The sequence below is a fragment of the Salarias fasciatus genome, chromosome 15, assembly GCF_902148845.1.
Source record: "Salarias fasciatus chromosome 15, fSalaFa1.1, whole genome shotgun sequence".
NCBI classification, from domain to species: domain Eukaryota; kingdom Metazoa; phylum Chordata; class Actinopteri; order Blenniiformes; family Blenniidae; genus Salarias; species Salarias fasciatus.
Genome location: NC_043759.1, coordinates 17,563,366 through 17,583,726, shown reverse-complemented (window position 1 = coordinate 17,583,726; position 20,361 = coordinate 17,563,366). Strand labels below are relative to the sequence as shown.

Below are 20,361 nucleotides of genomic sequence, written 5' to 3'. Positions count from 1 at the left end.
ATAGCAGACTGGTGTCCAGTGTCAGAAAAACAGCAGTCCTGATAAGGTGCAGTAGTGAAGAGAATACGAGGTCCTACTATACACAGGTGAGCTCACATGCTCTAATTCAAACTCTCGGAATATAGTCGTGCTATATGATAAGCAACATGGACATGAAACAGTTGATGCACGCAAAGAAACCATGAAGGAAACTAATTGATAGTAATAGTTTGAAAGGAGAGGCAGGGAGGCCCAGTGGTTAAAGACGCCGTCGAGAAAGCGGCGTCAGACGTGTCCTGATTGTCCACAAGCAGCGAAACCAAACCTGCTCGCTCATTCTCAGTCAGAACGTCATTCATGTGCCTGTCATGTGATTTCACTCATGGAAGCAGAAACAGTAAAAGAAACTCGGTGTTGATCCTGAACTGTAGTCGCGCACACACACACACACACACACACATACACGCACACACACACACACACACCATAGAAGATGCTGCCGAGATCTTTTTTTTTTTTTTTTTTTTTTTTTTTGGTTTTGGAAAAAATTTGACTGAAAAAATATTTTTCGTTTTGAAGTGGTGAAGTTTCCAAATATATACACATTTCTATTTTTCTCAAGTGAGTGTTCAACTTCCAGGGAAAGTGTCATTGAAAAATATGGATTTACATTTTTGTTTTTTGTTGTTTTTTTTTTGATAAAATAATTTTAGTTGGCCATTATGTACAATTATTCCACCCCGATCCTTTCCTAAAACATGTCTCACAGTGTGTTTTGTTCATTTTCATACTAGAAGATGTATTCTTTCTCGTGAACAGAGAAAATATTCAGTATTCTGAGGTGCAGAAATGTATTCCCCGTCTTCAGACAGCTCCAGAGTCTGAGTGATGGAGCTCCTGAACAACCACTAGCGACGTTAGCGCCGCGCAGAGCCTGTGGAAGTTAAATACACGTCTGTTGCACCTCCAATCCCAGTTGGCAGGCACCGCTTGCGTGACTGGAATTGGCTTTTCACCATGTCCAGAGCCAAAAAAAAAAAAAAAAAATGCCACACTTCGAGGGGCTTCCCTCATAAAACCGTGAAGTCCTCCTGGCTTTTTTTTGTTTGTTTTTTTCAGATGGAGCTCCTCCGTTTATTGAGTCTCCTGTAGGTGTTGATGCTGTGCAGGCCGGTGGACACCGAGCTGATGCCCGAGTGGTGCTGCAGGCCGCACACGCAGCCGTTGGAGTGCAGAGGGTTGGAGAACGCCTCCCCCTGCTCCATGTAGGTGTCCGAGGTGGAGAGGTCGCGAGGGATGATCATGGGTATGGAGTACTGCAGCTTCTCCCGGCTTTTGTACCACAGGCAGGAGCACATGGACTGGAAGTGGAGCACCTCCGCGTAAACGTTGCGGAGACCCCGACTCGCCGCTCCCCCCCCGCCGCTCCCGCCGACCGCGCTGCCGCCCCCGCACCCGGACGGCGTGGAGGAGGCGGAGGCCGGGTCGGCGGCGCAGTGGACGTGGCCCCCGGCCTGACCGTTGTGCGCGAGCAGCGCCCTCTGCTCGGCGTCCCGCTTCTCGTCCTCGGCGTTCATGGTCATGAAGCGCAGCACCGCCAGGTTGAGGAAGGCCCCGATCACGGCCAGGCCCGTCAGGATGTAGATGAAGCTGAAGGCCACGTATTCCGGCTTCGTCTGCAGGGCGTGCTCGCTCTGCAGTGCCACGTAGTCCCCGAAGCCGATGGTGGTGAGGGTGATGAAGCAATAGTAGTAGGCGTGGAAGAAGGTCCACCCCTCGAACTGCGAGAAGGCCAGCGCCCCCACGCACAGCGTGCTCATGCAGGAGATGAATCCGATGGTCACCATGTTGACCATGGACACCTCGGTGCGCCTCATGCCAAGGCACTTCTTCAGGCGGTGGAGCAGGTACCTGACGAAGGTGTTGATCCGCTCGCCCACGCTCTGGAACATGACCAGGGTGAGGGGGATGCCCAGGAGGGCGTAGAGCATGCAGAACACCTTCCCTCCATCTGTGCTGGGGGCTGCGTGGCCGTATCCTGAGGGAAGGAGGCAGAAAGACGCAGGGTTACTGGGGCAGAACTAATTAAATCTACAGTGCAGAGGACAGGCGTCTGAAAAGAGGAAGCTGCAGGCTGGAGAGATAGTCCAACCTGGACGACTCGGATATAAATGATTTGTATTCTCTGAGCAGCTCGTCAGATAAATTCAAAGACTCTTCATTTCGCCGCGGCCGGATGAAACTGGAGATGAGAATACACAGCCGTGTGGCTGGAATGACCAAGTATCGGTGTCGTGTACAGGAGAGAGAGAGAGAGACTGAATAATTTAACAGCGATTGGTCTCCCCGGAGTGGCTTCATATAACGACAACATTTGCGCATTATTAAGCTTTTACAAAGGTCGTGAATCCTTATTTGTTCATATGATTAAAAAATTGTACCTCGCGGCGTTTTGGATGCAGCAATTAAAACGACGACCACCGTGTGAAAGGAATATTCAGCTGATTGTTTCTGAAGATGTACAAGACCTGAAGAAAATAAAACAATATCAGTATATGAGCAGATCAATACCGCAGTGAGCTATCAAAGACTGTTTTATGCACATCTACTGAGCTGAGAGCACCTGACGAACAGAAAAGAAGTCAAGTTTTCCTTTGAATCACTCAAACAAAAGCTGCCTGGTAACAAGTAAAGCGCCAGTGTCAAAACAGCAACCAGATATATACAACATAAAATTATTTATTCATTTGTTTGTCTTGGAGAGATTAATTTCGAACATGATCAAACCACATAGAGGGATTGCACCGAGCCGTGCAGCCCACCGTATGTTGTGTGTAAAGTTTATTTTCAGTCGAATTAACTCCAGTGTCACTTATTATCACTTTGTCAGTCGTGTGTTACGTACTCGGCACTCTGATTATTTCTATTATTATAATATAGGTGTGAGATTTATACCCCTATTGTGAAAAAAAAAAAAAAAACTGCCTGACTGCTGTTTCAGTTTTGTGCTGATTCAGCAGGATTCCCTCTGCACTCTCGCTGCAGACGTCACACGTGTCAGGATGGATTTTCGGGTTGAGAATCGACCTTTTTATGTTCCTAACGTCATCTTCTTTTTCCGCTGGTGTTCACGGATCGCTGACCTGTTGCACGCGAGAGCCGAGAGATGACGTCCCTCCATAACTGCGGGCTCAGCAAACGGAGTAGATTGACCAACGGTTCGAACGTAATTACCGCAGAGCTGATTCAATTCTTCGGGCTCTGGCTGTATTGTTGCGCTGGTCCGTGCCGTCGACCCATCTGTCAGTCTTGCTGCCAAATCTGCTTAAAGCTTTTCCCAGTTGTGCCGCCAAAATGAGCGCCGTTACAACTGATATATCTCCCCGTGGAAGGAAAGAACTGACCCGGCGGCCGAGCGCGGAGGAGAGGACACACAGGACACTATCTCTAATGGCATCTGCAACGAGTGTTTTACTCTCCTCCAGTGACAGAAGCATGAGTGATGGCTGCGGCCCTTTTTATCTGAGAGATGGATCACCATAATAAGGATGTAAAGAGCAATGTTTTCCACATTAAGTCCCACAGATCTGTTATAGTAACTTCAGTATCGTTTAGGAGTTTGGTTTATAATTTCACAATATTAAACACAGAGTTAGGCTGCAGACTCATGGTGGCACATCAGATAAATGTCCTCTGGTAGAAGGCAGGGTGCACCCCAGGGCAAAAATGTCAGTATATCTGAAAAACACAATGGTATATCTTATTTAAAAAGTTTTACGGCATGTGTCGACACCTGTGAGTATAAAAAAAAGGGCCAGCAGGCTTTTTAACCATTCTCAGAGGATCAGGCAGGACAATGTGTCCAGGTGAACAGGCCGAGCCGCCCGGCTGTCGGCAGCGAACATCAAGACGACCTGAATGACAGCGGTGCTGCCGACATGGGAGCCGGAGGCGACAGGACCAGTCGTCCTCTCTCTCGCGCGCGCGAGCGAGCGAAGAGGCCTGCATGACAAGCTCATCCTCCCTGAGCAGTGACAAAGTTATTATGAGACAGTGTGTCTCCGAGACTAGAGCCAGTACGCAGGGCGCTCCGGGGGATCTGCCCTGTTAGGACCGATTACAGTCACAGGCGGAGGAAAGGTACGGACTCACACACTCTGAGAGGCGGAAAAACAACCGACCAAAGAGGTTTGACTGACGGCCGAACAGCAGCAGAGTCTAATAGCGGCTGTCTGAAGCAGCTGCTCCATTAATACTGACTATATTGAAGCTTTAGTGTGTAGTGGTTAGCACTCACGCTGAGACGGTCTTCTGTCTGAAACTGGGTTTTGGGGGGCGGGTCTCCACTACTGTATGTCCAGATTGGTCTTCGTCTTTTCTCTGGTGTAAAATGTTTAGGACATTGTTGTCGATGCTGATGTTTGGATTTAAAATGAAATTAGTGCGTCAGAATGGAGGAGCGGCTGCACGTATCTGCACATATTTTACGTACTGATTGGCGAAAACAGAGAAGAGACATCTGGGAAATTACAGGCTATCAGCACTTTTTTTTTCTCCTAAGGAAACAGTAATTCCCTCTAAAATTAGCTCAGTTTCTCAATTTTCAGGGGGATTGTTGCCAGACAGAAAACCAGTATCAAAGTCTTTTTCTCTTGAGGCTGATTATCTCATAACCTAATTTCTGTAATTATAATTTGAAAAAATTTATGAAAATTGCATAATATTGAAAGACGATACGAGCCTTATATCGACCTATTATACAAGACTAACAAGGAAGGATGCTTGAAGATATCAGCGGCGCACAGGTGCGCCGTGTTCAAAATTCACATCTCGTCTTCACCGATTCTCATTATGAAATTAGAATTTACTGGCAATCATTGAAGCTAATGCCTCTAGCAACAGGCTGCAGCTAATTTAAAGGCTTCCAATCATTTTACGGGGGGAAGAAATATTCCCCAATGATAGGTTTACCGTTCTGAAACCCTGCCAACACTGTGTAAATTAGAGATTTAATTTGAAGACTTCAGTCCTGGCCTGTAACACGTTTTACCCTCTCATTCATTTTGCAATTTTTAATCCCCCCCCCCCACATTCACTTTAGCAGATGGGCGTGCAGCTTTATTCAGCGCCTCGCCGTATTAACTTCCAATCAGATTTTGTAAATTAAATGTCTGATGTCCAACGGGACTCGATTGCAGATGTCAAACAGCTGCCGCCTGCAGGCATGTATGGAAATCTTCATGTTCCTGTCGTAACGCAGTAGATTTTTTGTTGCTTACAGTTTCATGTGTTTTTATTTCAATCATGCAATTCTGATCATGCTCCATTCAAATTTACATCATATCACTAAAACAGCACATATTCAAGGTTTGAATTAATTCTTGAAGCCATTTCCTCTCCTGGCCGGTGCTTACGTCTCCCTTCAGTGCTGTGATTTCCGTGTTTACCTCCAGAGGAGAGCACACTTGCTTGCAGTTCCTCAATAACTCTTCCCACTGCATCTAAAGTCATCATTACTCTGATTAATTAGGCAAAAAAAGAAATAAACAGGCTTTGAAAACACATCAAAGAATGGCATAATGCAACTGTTAAGGCTCCACTTTTCTGTCACTCGATTAAATTTTCATTGATCACCAGGCACAATTTGTTCTCAACAACAAGACGAGGCGCTCCGCCTATTCATCAAGCGCCCAGGCTCACCTAATGAGGAGGGATTCTCAAAGCCGCGCTGCATTTATTGTGAGGCTAATTTATCAGCAATTTGAAGAAGGGGGCCAAAAGAAAAGTCCGTGACGCAAAAGCGAAGGACTTCAAGAACAAACTAGGAAGGTGGAGGACAGCGCAGGTGATCAGTGTGTGGTTATATTATAAATCACGCTGTGTGTGCGCACTGCGTGAGTAAGAAGACGGAGAGTCTCCATGGTGGAGCTGAGGATGAAACTCTGTCACAGAAGCGCTGGTGGCAGAGCTGAACTCCGGGGTTGACTGATAATGTCCTCAGACATCTGCACCCTGGAGACCAGGCAGTGTCATGCCCCATAATACACCCGTGTGTGTGTGTGTGTGTGTGTGTGTGTACTGCAAGGTTTCACTGAGGCAAAGGTACAAACGCCAGCTCGATGGATTTCATTGCTTTTCTTGGTGAAAAAAAATGCATATCTGGGTTTTATGTACCGTGAAATAAAATCTACAATTACATTAAATCAAACATGATACACGTTTTCATCTTAACTGAGCATTTATTGTTGTAAAAAATGTTTTAATGAGCTCTGTAATCATCCTCATACATATTCAGAGAGAGGTGAGTGTACGAGGATGGGCGGAGAGCTCAATTTGTTCCCGAAAACAACAGGTTTCAGCCGCATGAGACAATAATGACAAATTAGAGCAGAAGAGAAGAACACGCCAACAGAAAATGATTTCAAAAACAATGCATTCATCATCTGTTGTGCACGACTCATTATCATTAAGAGAAGCGCTTGTAATTTACCACCTACCTCTGCAGCGTAGCAGCGTCTTTCAGTTCACTGTTTAAAAGATACTTTACTGAGTTTCATATTGAACATCGCCTTACTATTCTGCCCATAGACAGTACTGAACGTCTGCACCAAAAACTGTTCAAACGATTCAAGCACTAACACAAGAGTAAGAAGACAAGGTACCCTTTTCAGTTCAGTTCACCTGGACGTCATCTCTATGTGTGCATTTCCCACACAAAATATCAAGTTTAAGCCAATTCCAATGTTATGTGCTTTGTAAACTACTGTAAATATAGCACATACATTTATCTGTTTAAATCCATTATTGGCCACAGAGCAGGAGGTTAGGGTTAGAAGATCAAAGAGGATCTGGATAGGGGTTGATTTTGAAGGCTACTGCTTTTATATGTTTTATGAAAGTGCGGCGTATTCCCGCCAGCATCTGTCTTCACTGTAACATTTGTCATCTGAGATCAGTGGGTCAGTTCACAGGAGCTTCAAAGAAAACGAACAGGTTGGCTGAAAACATGGATGTCTGGAGACGACTCACGCCCAATACTTGAGCACAGGATTAAAACAAAGTGTGTATGAGAACCAAATAAGGTCATTACATAAAGTGTAATAAAGAAGTCATTCTCCGAACATACATGAAGCAGTTTAATTACAATCAAGACAATGGAAGCAGAGCAAGAGGAGAGCAGCTATGAGAATTTATGTCTTCACTGAGAGGACATGACTGCCTGTGTGTACAGCTTTACTGGTGTGTAAACAGATTCCTTCTCCACAGCTGAAGCGTGCTCAGAGGTGTTTCACACAATCGGGACTTTCAGCCGTATATGGTCGGCCTAGATTTTGAACGTACAGGTGGCGTGGGGAGTTTCCCGGCGCGACGTCACGCCGGTCTGCATTCACGTCACCCCGAAAAAGCAGCGCAGGTCCGGGAATGTTCTGTACAAGCCGGCAAATAAACAGCGATCATATCGTCTCCTTGCTACAGGTGGTCTGTGAGCGGCTGCCCACTCCGCCTCCCTGCTCGTCTCCTCCTCAACTCCCTTTTCATCTCCAGCTATCCGTGCCAAAGATATCATGAGAACACGAGCCGACAAACTCCAACTCCTCGCCGACACTCAGGGCTGCTACCTTACTGCGTTTCCCATGAGCTCTAAATCTTCGCTATCTATAATGTGAGTCCGCCGACCTCCATCAATCCTCATCTACAGCCGCTTGAAACTCCAGACGACCCCACCGTTGTTTATTCAGGCACTTAAACACAGCTCTGCTCCTCCCTCCATTACTCTGTCCGGCTTTTGACCCATAAAGTCGCGCCGGCAGCTGCAGGGAAACGTACACATCTGTGAAGGTAAAGAATCCTCGGAATATGATTCAACTGGAAAAGGAAAAAAAAAGAAGATATATACAGTGTCATTCTCACTGGGTCGAACACGAACAAGAAGCCTTTTCACTGAATCTGTAAAGACATGATTGAACTTTGCTGAACAAAAAGTAGGTTTTCCACGTTATAGTTGGATAAGACAACGCAGGGTTCTATCACTGAGGCTCTGGCCTCCTTCATGACTGAAAAAACAAAAAAAGTAGATTTTTTTTCTTGAAATTATGACAATTAATGCAGTATTGATTCTTTAAAAGAGATATTTAACTTTTACTGTGCTCATGAAGGGAGGAACCTGAAGAGCTACCAGCTGGAAAAAAAGCCTTGTTAACATGTTTTGGTCAAAACTCCCAAAAAAAGAAAGGAGATAAATGAGCTTGTTATCACACATAAAGCAAGAGAAGAAGAAATAAAGCTCAGGAGGTGAGAATTATTCCCATTATTCATGCACGGTTGCAGTACAAACATTATTCTCTGCTGTTAGCATCAAGCAACCGTCATAACAGAGAGCTGCTGTGTCTGATGGTGCCAAGAATGTGATTGAAGTTTGGCAAATAGTTCATAACGCATGAGTTGAATTAAGCAAGTCCCATTTAATGCTATCTTAGTCTGAATGAATTAAAATTCTAAACTATGCCTTAACTTTGTTCTGTTCTGTGCAACAGACAGACGAGCGCAGCCGTTACAGCAGGGGAATGAAAGTCATTTTAATTTAGGCCACATGCCGTGATTTGCTGCTCCGCGCTGCAAAAATATTGTGAAATCATGACGAAAGTTATGTCATCCCGTCGCAGCGTGCGTTTTCTCTCAGAATTTTGTTTTTGTCCAAAAATAGAGGGAAACACTTGACCTTGAGCTTCATGAGGTCGTCCAAGTCTGATAAAAGCTGTGAAATTCAGTCTGCTGCAGCGTTTCTCGTCTGACTGGTGGTGACAAAAGCCAGGTTACACAGCTCTTTCAGAACTCAGAACACGTTTTGCACCAATTCAAACTCTCAGAATGACTGTGGTGTTAATTCTACTTCGCCAGAAATACATAAACTGAAATCAGGTTGTTTTCTTACAATACAGAAGGTAAAAGAATGGTGGGTTTTATGGTTGACTAAAAAAAAAACCCCACAAAAGATTCTAAATATAAAGCAGAAACAGTTTGGAAACCAGGATTCAGGGTTTAATATTACTGTATATCTGACAATAGAGTTTTGTTATTAAAAAAAATTCAATAAAATGGCAGCATTATTGATGTTTATATTTTCAAAAGTGTCGATAAAAAGTGACTTTAGACGAGCATGGTCTACATTCAGTACGCTGAGAGCGCTCTGGTCCACTCTCTGTTGTCACTGGCTTCCGTCCAACTATTCTGATGCTTGTTGGCTTCGTAACAAGCTACTTTATCATTCAGAGCACAGTTAATAGGTCACATTTTCCAGTTTGTGCCATTCAGCTGTTGCAACAAGCCGGCCCGGCCAGCACGAGAAAGAGGGAGAAACCTGGTGAGACGCAGGATGTATCCATCACCAGCGTCCTGATGTACCGCCGGGGGTGGGGGGGGTTAGGGATGGCACGTCGGCAGAGCGTCTGTCTGGGTTCATCTTAACTCGGTTACCCGTGTGTGGGCTCCAAATAAGTGCTGGGAGCATGTGCTCTTATCCCGCGCACAGCTGAGACCCAAACACTGAAAGCGAGCGGGCGTTAGATCTCAGCTGCCCTGAATCTACCTGCCTAGTTGAGAAACCTTTTCATCACCGTGCGATACGACCAACAACATTCATCCGCTGAAGCCCTTTATCTGCAATCAAAAGCACCACTGTAAGCCTGTGTGTGTGTGTGTGTCTGACCGTCTCGTGTTTTGCTTTCACTGTGAAAAAAAAAAAAAAAAGAATCCCTATCAGCGACTATTTCCAAACGTACTCCTTATGTTCCTTTTTAGGGGATATGAGAGGAAACCTTGGCAGGCCGCTGTTTTCCATGAGGTCAGTCAGCGAGGCATTCCAGCCAGAGTGTGAGATCTCTGGAAGGGCTGGCTAATTAAATAATTCACGTGATTTATGTACCTGATACACAGCTGATACCGACTTCTTTCAAAGCTCACAACACAGCTGCACTCAAAACGGGCTCCACATACCCCAATAATGCTCAGGGAGGAGAGGGATGTAGATCCAGAGGGACATACACAAGAGAGGAAGAGGTTAACCGAGGGATAGCGCACATTTTTTAGGACATAATTCATACACAGTGGTGTATTTACAAAGAGATCCACTGGGGAAAAAAAGGACATTTAAAGCCAAAAAAACTGAATTTATGTCACTGGTAGTCATTCATTTGTAGTCATTGCTAATGTACGAGCCGTGAGTTAGGATTTCTTTCCAGGCTTTTAGGAAGTCAACTCAAGTAACGCGTATCTTTTTCAAGGGCTCCATTTGGGCTCTCTGCTCTGAAAGCGAGCCTCTGGGAGAGTGTGTGTGTTGTGTAACATGATACAGGAATGTAAAGTAGTTTTTTTTTTTCAGCGGAGAGATGCGCATTGCTTCACCGGCGAGTGCGTGGCGAGAGAGTTGAACGTGTCGGCTCATCAGTGCTGAGAACCATCGCACAATCAACAGACGGAGGCCGAGTAATGACCTGACGGCGTCCGCTGGATCAGATCCATAATGGTGAAGTGGGGAAAACGCAGAAATCTTGTGACCGGGGAAGCGACGGGCAGACAGAGAGGGATTTTACAGTGAATCCTCAGCGATTTCTCTCGGGGAAATTAGTTCTTCTGGATTTAGCCCATCTTATTTCCAGAAGCAGTGGGCTGAAATGAGGTGCGGCCCCGGGGAACCGGTGGGGGTCAAGGGTCACGCTCGAGGACCCATGGCAGTGATGTGTCAGCTGTGCAGATCACAAATCCACTTTTCCCACTTCAAAACCACCAGAACATTGTCTTGACGGCTTTTCTCATCTTTATTTTCTCCCCACAATTTTTTCTTTTTAAAAAAGTGAAGAAATAAGTAGAAGAAAACAGCATAACTATATATTTTACACCAATAAACTCATGAAATAAGTTCTAAAATCATAAAAAAAAAAAACTACAACAGTTATGACAGTTGCAGACTATATACAAAGACTAACCAGATGTTTCAAATTAAAAGCTTCACAGTTTTTACTGTTCATTGATCCTGTCAACAACAACAAGAACAACAAAAAACTCTTGGAGCAGGTTGCATTATGGTTACTAACCTTTGAAAATTCCTGCTCAATCAGGTTTCTGTCCTTTGATGCTCTGGCAGGTCTTTGTTTGATCCCTCCACTAATGTACTCTAAGTTTAACCATCTACAAGTTAGAGTCCGGTTCAGTTATGACAATTTTAAATCATTTATTCCATACTCGGACACACTTGATAGTAAAATCCTTGGTTGTGACCAGGCCCAGAGGCTGATCTGTGGGACCCACTGCTCCCTCCTTTAACCCGGGGGTTTTCCATATTGTTTTCCTTTCAGCTGTGTAAACTGATCTTTGCATACTATGTGCCGGACTGTGGTGCCCTCCTCTCCCTCCTCCTCTCTTTGCCAGCGCACGTTTCATTTCGGATGGCATCTGCTCCCCGAGAGCAACTGAACCGGGCTGAACCGGGCTGAACCGGGCTGAACCGGGCTGAACCGGGCAGACACACACAACTCTTTGAATTAACGGCTGAGGGCTCGGAAAAAGAGAGGCGGGTGAGAAGAGTCGGAGCAGGAAAACAATTAACGCTGGAGAAGAAAGTCAGAGGAGCAACAAAATAAGACAAATAGGTGGTATTTATCAAGCAAGGCGTTATGTATCGGCTGACAGGGGAGAGACTGAACGCCTCAGAGAGGTTACCTGTTCGTGACAAGCTCACATTTTTCCGCTGTGATCAAAAGCACCGCTTCATCCTGCTGCTGCCTAAATCACCGCCGAGTTCTCTTTCAAATGACCCCTTTGGCTGACACCACATGCGATTTCTCACCTTGTATGGAAACACAACAACACAGTTTTATTTATATCCCACATTCCAGCTGCCTCTTTATCATCACGTGCATCAAACACGAAAACACCATTTGGACTGCAAGTGGATCAAAGGCTGTTAATAATGTGTGAGTTTTCATCTTCTCATTCACACTTGGCCCAGTTCCTCGCCTGGATGTAAGTGTGTCTCTCCTCTTTATATATATCCCAGAAAATCATCCTCGTCATCCTCACTGGCTTCATCTGCAGGGATACGACAGTTTTATTTCCTCTGATCATAACCACTCAAACATTTCTGATGTCCAAAAAACTCAAAAAAACACAAGTGAGCAGACAAAGAGACTTTTTTTTACTAGTCAGGTGGTTTTCAGGACGTTAAAAGTGAGACTTTCCAATCAGACAAGATTCTGTAACTCAAGTTTCAGCATCAACAGAAAGCACACAGTAATATTGAAGAACTGCCAGTTTAACAATTCTACTGACATAAAAAGAAAATACAGTCAGGCATTCGATGAAAGCGTAAACAGTGGATGTGTTGTGTTCTCTGCTAGGCACTACTCAGAATTTTATGTTTATTTTGGTGATTGGAGAATTTATGTCTGCAGCTAATAAGGTCTAAACTCTGCAAGAACAAAGTCAGCTCTGAAAAGAACCGTTAGTCCTTCTATAACCCAAAAGGTAATGACAATTACTGGTACTTAAATTAATATGTCACTCCTTTAAAACAGTACAGTGTTTAGTTATTGCTGAGTCCAAACAAAAGATAACATGGATGAGATCAAATACTGTCATGCAGGCAGCAGCCAGCCAGACCATGTCAGGAATTAGATTGGTGCTCTAGATAAATAAGAAAAAAACAAAACAAAAGTAAGTGCAGCCAGTAGTGTGTCGTCTGTTTACTGTCGGTTCCATCGTCTCGGGTTGGAGAAACTGTGTCAGTGTCTGCACAGCTGAGTTCATTAGGAACTCGAAAAGGGGAAAGTTCACATCTGAACGTCAAACTCATGGCTTCCAGGGAGGTTAATTTGATAAAATACATCAACATTAATTTCCTTCCTGAGACTCAAGCAAACGCTCACCATCCTCAGCACAATACTGAATTTACAAGCATAATGTCACTCTTTTGATGGCTGCAGTGGGGGATGTGATTCCTGCTTGTAACGATATGAATTCCCAGAACTGGGAAATATGACTTTCCCAAGTAGTAACTTTCCAAGAGCCCAGCTGGACGGCCGCGTTATGATTCTCTCTGTTCTCTTTTCTCTGTTTCAGGCACACAAACTAAAGCCGCACGTGGCGCCGCACGTGTCCCTCGCCTGCACCGCACGCTGACGTCAGACTTCCCATCCTATTAAGTTGAGGATATTATGACTTCCCGAATTAAAAATGTTGATTTATCCGAGGCTCCCATGTGTACCTCTGCTGTTTATTATGGCCTTAACCGGCAGAGCAGAAGAGCGATTCAGACTGCCAAAGACCACGACTGTGCCCACACAGGCTCGCTGGCACTCTGCCACTCTGCATACTTCTTCCAGCCCAGCGCTACACTTTACATTTTTTCAAGTGAGGCATGTCTAATGCTTACAAAAACAAAAAAAATCTGTTTTACAAATGAGCTTGAAAAACTGGTGAATACCACTGAAATGAACTACTGGGCTATTTTCACCAACATAACCGTTTGGAAGGTTTCCTTGATGCTTCAAAGTTAAATCTGGGTGTGAAAACCATCAAAAGTGGAACATCGTTTCAGTTGCTGCCTCTTCGAATTGTGATGGCTAAGCGGCTGAATGTGGGACTTCCCTAATTTTCAAGTTAAAAGATACAATTTATTCACAGCTTCTGAACAGGTAGTTGCAGACATGATGCCCTTGGAAGCTTGACATCATTTTTTTTTTTTTTTTTTAATTTGGTCTCCTATATCTGTCAAAATGTAACAAACAAGGAGACTGCAGTAACTTAGAGCATGTGGAAATGTATTCAAATTGAATTCAAAGTGAAAATATTACATTCATGAAGTTATAGGATTGAAAAACTTCAACCTTCTACGTAAAGTTTGCAATTGCAGTAATTTTGTCTGACTCTAAATTGCACCTAAATCCTCTGATAATGACCTGTATTCCATTACAAGCCCGTCCAAACCGGTGCGTCTCTGAAGAAATCTCATAAAAGCCGCCTCCAAACACTTTTCTTTTTCTCTGTGAAGCGCTACAGCGCTGTAGTGACAGTAGTTTGTGCTACAGCGCCAGTCCTCCTGGTGGCGACTGTGTGTATTACATGCATCCGGTAAAAATGGTGGAGGGACAGAAAACATTAAACTCGATGTTGAGATTTAATTTTTTCACATCGATTGAAAAAATAAATGAGCTCAGTACATTTTACTGGGTTCAAACTGACACAAAAGATCTTCCTGCTCTTTTTGAAAATTTTTAAAATGCAAGCCTCTCTCTTATGCATGCCTCCTTCCATTAAAAGCCTGGTGCCAGCTACAGTTGAGAGAAATAAAAGCCCCGGCTACTATAAGAGGATTTACGGTATATTATCCCTGACTTTTGATTGATTTCTCTGCATCACTTTCTCCAACTTGTGGATGAATAAAAAATACCTCAACAAAATTCCTGCAGGTGGCCAGCTGTGAGAGGAAATGTGTCAGGAACAGCCAGAGAGCATAAAGTACTTTACGGGGAGCTGCGTGAGCCTTAAACGGGCGCCGACGCCTTTGTTTGAAGAAGCGGGACACAGCGGCGGACAAACGAGACGTGATGAGCCGTCTGTAGCGTGAACAAACTTAAAGGTCAAACTCTCAGTCACGCAGCTCTACTCCTCCTTTGTTTGAGCTCGGATGAGTGCCCTTCTAGCGTTACATCACTCAGCATCCTCTTTCGCAATGATTTGATGGCACTCAGTCGGAGAATTAATGCGACCAACCTTTTATGATTATCCAACGCGTTGTACATTTGCATAATGTCGGCGGACGGAAACGTACATCGATTCGCTGTTTCTCGCAAATTTCCAGCTCTATCTGAGTGAAGGCTTCACGTCCGACTTCATGGCAGTCAGCGATTCTGTTCTAATGTAGCGCTGCGCCGGTACAAAATGTAACCATCAAATATTTAAAAAGAAAATGACGTGCTTCACCCTTCGCTCCAGTACCTTATTCCAATTAACTGAGTATATTTTAAAATGGAAGGCACATGATGGAAGCTGAGTTAATCATGAAATGCTACACAAAAGGTTGCCTCAGTAAAATTAAACTGTCAGACATTTGTGAGTGTCATTATGAGGTTTCTGATGAGTTCGGCAGCGGTTTTTAACATCTGGGATCGGTGGAAGAGGATTTCAGAGGCTTAAACTTTGATATGAAAACACAAAAAGAGACAGATATTAAAATATAAAACATTATTTCTTCATTGTGAATAAGCAAATATTATAATATGTCGTCATGAGGACACTTTTTTTCAGGAATGTGTGATCTGGGGTTTGGGTTCGGTCACTCATCCTCTCATGGTTTTAAAAAATGAAGCAGTGAATGAGTAACCACAGAAGTGGCCAGCAGCTACCCGGCTGAGCTGTCTGCCGGCGCTCGCCGCGGCGGCGTGAAGCTATCGTATGTCACGTCACGTGACGCAGGAGACGGACGCTGGCACCTGGCTTGACGGCCGCAGGCTATTAAATCAAGTAATGGATCCTATTAGGGCGATACAGGAACCCCAAACTGCATTACCGACAGCCGCAGACCTTCGTCTGCTCACAGAGGATGTTCTCATGTCTGTCTGATGGTTTTTTTTCTTCACTGACAAACGAAAATTAACATGACAGCAAAAAAAAAAACAAAAAAAAAAAAAACCTGAGCCAGTTGGTCTCTCGGCAAGCGTTCGACGCTTTGATCGAGATGGCAGGAAAGGCTGTGCAGCTGAACCATAACAATAATGAAGAGACAAAAAGAAACAAATGTCTTTTTAAAAGGCTTTTTTTCCTGTGCAGCTGCTGCATTTCATAAAAATTTTACTTTCCGAGCCAGAAAAGTTCCAGTTCCGCAGGTGTTGGTGTCCCTTCCTAAGGTCACGTTTTCTCCTGCAGTGTTCATCCTTGCTGAAATGACCTTAAAAATCCAGACAGCTGTTTATTCTGCCTTTTGAGCCCAAATCAGTGTATGCACAGTGGCGATACAGGGAAGCGCGGTGGTGCAGCGGTTCGTACGGTCACCCCTCTGCAAAGAGGTCCTGAGTGTGTTTTCATAGAGAGGAACAAAAACAACTAAATAACCCATCATTTCATAGAAAAATCCACCTTCGGTACAGCTCCGCCCAGCTTCCCGTCGAGGGTCGCTGCGGCTGATCTCAGCTGACTATGAGTGAAGGCGCGGTGCGTCTCGGACAGGTCGTCAGTCCGTCAGGACGCAAACGCAGAGAGACAGACGATCGCACACAATCACGATCACCGCTACGGGCAGTTTAGAGTCGCAACTTGTCCTCAAATGCACTTTTAGGGGCTCTGTGAGTTACTCGCAGGGAATACGTCCCAAATCTGCACTGCGACCCAATCCCGGACTCGAACCGCTCCTTCATCAGATGACAACAACTTTGTGAAAACTGTGACAGGGTGACCATCGAGCTTTCCGGTTTGCAGCCTCCGTGTCACCTTGGCGAGGTAACCGCCGCCTCGGGCGGCCCATATGGCTGCGGCAGACAGACGGCGAGCTTCACCTCACCAGATCGCACAGAATCTGCAAATCCAGCCATGCACTTCGTTTTGACCCACATGGAGGACTGCACGATAAAGATTCCGTATTAACATAATCAGGGTTTTCTTTATAAATATTGATGCTGCCTGTTATCACAATTTAAACTTTCTGCAGAAGTTATTACTTTTCTTAGAGAGATAAATTCACTAGACTTAATAACATTTATTCCAATAATCTCTCTGAAACCAAAGGCAATGTCATGGAACATTTGATCCCGACCGGGGGGTGCAGGGCCCTTCTGGGTGGCCGTTAAAGAACCCAGGGGGCCTGGAAGCTTTGCCTTGACTGAAAATGTCAAAATTAGATTTGGACTGTCAAATAAAACCATAATAAAACAACTTCTCTAGTTTAAAGCGGCCTTGAGAAAAGTGCTCCTCCAGGCTGGGAAGGCTCAAAGGACAGCGTGGCAGCGTCTAATACTTCCAGATGTGGAGATCTGTTTAATACCCTTATTTATATGTCAAATCGCAACCTATGACACCTCTGACATCAAGATTAATGGTGAAAACCGAGTTATATTAGTCGATCCATATTAAAAACAAATATCAGCTACATGAGAAAGTCAAAGTCTGCTGCAAGCTTGCAGATTTGACCCTAAATAGCCTGAATTACTTATGTAATCTGAGGTCATCTGAGGTCCTGGCTGATCGCTGCTGTCCACTTTTCAAGGATTTTAAGGTCTCTTTCCCTGAAGCCACAGACGCTTTGAGACTCACAGGCTCAGGAAGACATGACTGACCTCTTCAACAATGCAAAGAGTTGAAATCTGTTATTATTGTTTGCTTTTCTTGCTTTTTGTTGTCGTCACTTTTGCTTTTGGCTGCAGAACAAGTTGTTCCCTCGGAATTGCTGCAGCTGCAAGAACATGACAGGTTTCCACTGAAGATCTTCCCACTTCTTTCCTCAAATGAAAATACATACATATCTAGACAGTCAGTACGAATGAATGAATGAACTCAATGCACCGACAAGTAGTATTCATACTTGTCCAATGAAAAAGAGGTATCGATGCGCCAAGGCTTGACTCGGCAGTCAGAGTCCGAAACCCGTAAAACACAGCATCCAAGAAAAGGTTTGAAGCCTCTTATGAAAAAATACAACTGAAGACATCATGAACTGCTGCGGTTTTAAAAATAAAAGTAAAAATGCGGAGTTCGGTTGTGGCTGGAAACCCTGCTGTTTCCTCTGTACGACTAAATACTTCACAAATGTCTCACTGCTGATGGCTGACACAGAGCTGAGTAACTGAATGCCATAAATGTCACTCACCGTTATTTTTTAATGTTGCAGCGATCGTTCGCTGGTTTACTGCCAAGCCAGTAAAACCAAAGAAAGCATTTAAAAGCTTCTTCTGTATTCAATCTGGATTTTAAATCTGCGGTATTGCCTCATCAGTATGTGTTGTAAGTACGTCTGTTTATGGTCAAAATATTTTTTTTCTGTTAAGTTAGATCATAAGAAGTACTCCGCTGCCCAGAATTGACATCATTTAAGAGTGGTTCTCATATTTAACAGGAAACAGAAAAATAAACTTAAGAAAAAACTACTTCCTGTAACATGGAGGAGGAGTAGGAGATAACAGATGAAGGATGAGGAGGAGGAAGAGGAGGGGAAGAAAAAGGCGAAGATGAAGGGAGGGGAGGAGAAACAGAGGAAGCAGGAGTGTAGAAAGCAGAAGACTGGAGGAAGAGACGGAGGAACTGAGAAGAAAAAGAGAATATGAAGAGGAAAACAAATGGTAGAGAGGTTTTAGTAGGAGAAGAAATAAAGATTGATCAAACAGAAATGACAACTTCAATCAGAAACAGAAGCACAAAATAGAATAAAAACAAAAATTAAATACATTGCGCCGATTGAAACACAGAAAATGCATTTATATGTAATAGATTTGTTAAAGAGAAATGTTTCTGTTTCTATACAAAGCACTGGTGTTATTGTGGCATCACGAAGCTTTTCAATACACCTCTGACCAATCATATTGTTTCGTCACTCACGAGTGTGAATTGCTGTGAACATGAAAAGCCCTGGGTGCTGCTTTCTGCCACCACACATGTGTCACCGCTCAGGGCTGTGATATTCACATCGTTCTGGAAAGAAATAGGTTAGCAGCCTGTTGTTTCAGCCAAGGCTTTTCTCATGGTACTTGTTTTTCTGTTTTTTCAGTTATTTTTTGTTGTTGTTTTTTTATATTAAATGCGTACTCATAAGCGCAAGCTCTGATCACAGCCCTTTGGGGGTAAACACGGCTCACCTATCACTGCTATTGCTTTTATCATTACGCCCCCGGTGGATGACAGTCCGCTTCATCCAGGTCGGCTTGTTGAGAGACTCAACAGATGCTTGAAATAAATTGGAAAGCAAATTCCCCTCAGAGATGTAGCGTAGCCTCGGCGAGCGAGACTCAGCCGGTGCCGCTGGACTGAGTCACTACCAACGCTCGGAGACAGTCGAAAGTCAAAGTGACGCCGCGCCAAATGATTTAACTCCAGCTCTTTTTTTTTCTGAGAGCCAATGACGTGTGACAAAATGACTTCTTTTATTTTAGCAGACATAACAAAAAGACAAGGTTGTTTCTTCAGACTACAAAAGTGTATTCTCCACACTCTCAGATTGACAGAAGGTGTCCCCCAGGGCTCGATTCAGGGCCTCTTTTATTTGTCATTTTTATTCGTCACCTATTTGGGGAGGATTGGGAATAGAAACGAGCTTATGCTGATGAGACTGTCATTTATTGATGTGTTCTCTTGTTGGATCAGGCTGTGCAAAAAGCATCAGAAATAATTTAATTTCTAACAAACTGCACTGGCCAGACTTGAAACTGGTTTTAAAAACTTGGAAAAACTGTCAAAATGAGGCATTTATGAACCCTTTGAAAAAGAAATTAATTGGGGAAAACTGCTTATTGACTACCTGCCCTATGCCAGCGAAAACAATATCGTTTGTATATTCAGCTTTAACATCTATTTCCAAAATTCTCTGTATTATTGTACATTTTTTGTTTGTCCTCCTTTATTTTTTAATTGTAATTATGTGCTGGTTTCTTTTCATTGGGACCAACTCGTAGAATTTAATAAATACGATAAGAACATCAGAGTTCAAGAGTACACGCTGTACAAACTGCTGAGGCCACCCCTATGCATGATGGGTAAAGATTTATAAATACATCTTCTTCTTCTTCTTCTTCTTCTTCTTCTTCTTCTTCTTCTTTTTTTGGTACATGCATGTTTTGAGGCAGAAAAGCTGAGGCTACTGAGGCTCCACCATCTCTGGGTGCAGGGGAAGACAGCTCAGCGCTCCGGGCGCAAACTCAACACTCAGCCGGCTGGCATGAATCCCCCAGATCAGAGAGAATTCTCTGTGAAGGGTGGGATTCATGGCACTGTGCGTTCCTCAGGGGGAATCTCTCTGGTGCGACTCTGTGACGACACATCTATGGATATTTCATACCGACAGAGGCTCATTTTAATTCATGTTGGTCTGAAATAGCATTCAATAGAATGAAATTCTGTCTTAAGAGGTTCGTATTGTTCAAGATCGTCAGGTGGGACTCTGGGGGATCCTTTAAGATATGAATCATCGCTTCTTCTTTTTTTTCATAAGAAGTGATTTTATCGGCTTCGACGATACTCGACTCTTAATAGAAACATTTTTTTTAAGAAAATACTTCTCTTAAAGTTCTTGATTTAACTGACTGTGACGCAGTGAGCAGGTTATTACTGTAGCTCTAAACAAGGATTCTAATGATTTCAAACACAACATAGCAATTTCCTTCATCTTTAATCAGCATTTTACTACAAAAT

General features: G+C 43.9%; 1 protein-coding gene across 1 annotated transcript in view; it reads right to left on the bottom strand.

Moving 5' to 3' along the window:
- Positions 1–1,094: 1,094 nt before the first annotated feature.
- LOC115401850 (potassium channel subfamily K member 3-like) overlaps positions 1,095–20,361 on the bottom strand; it is a 35,616-nt gene continuing 16,349 nt past the window's right edge. Inside the window, exon 2 of the mRNA XM_030110206.1 lies at positions 1,095–2,017. Coding sequence (XP_029966066.1) covers positions 1,095–2,017 — 923 coding nt within the window. The remainder of the gene's footprint in view (positions 2,018–20,361) is intronic.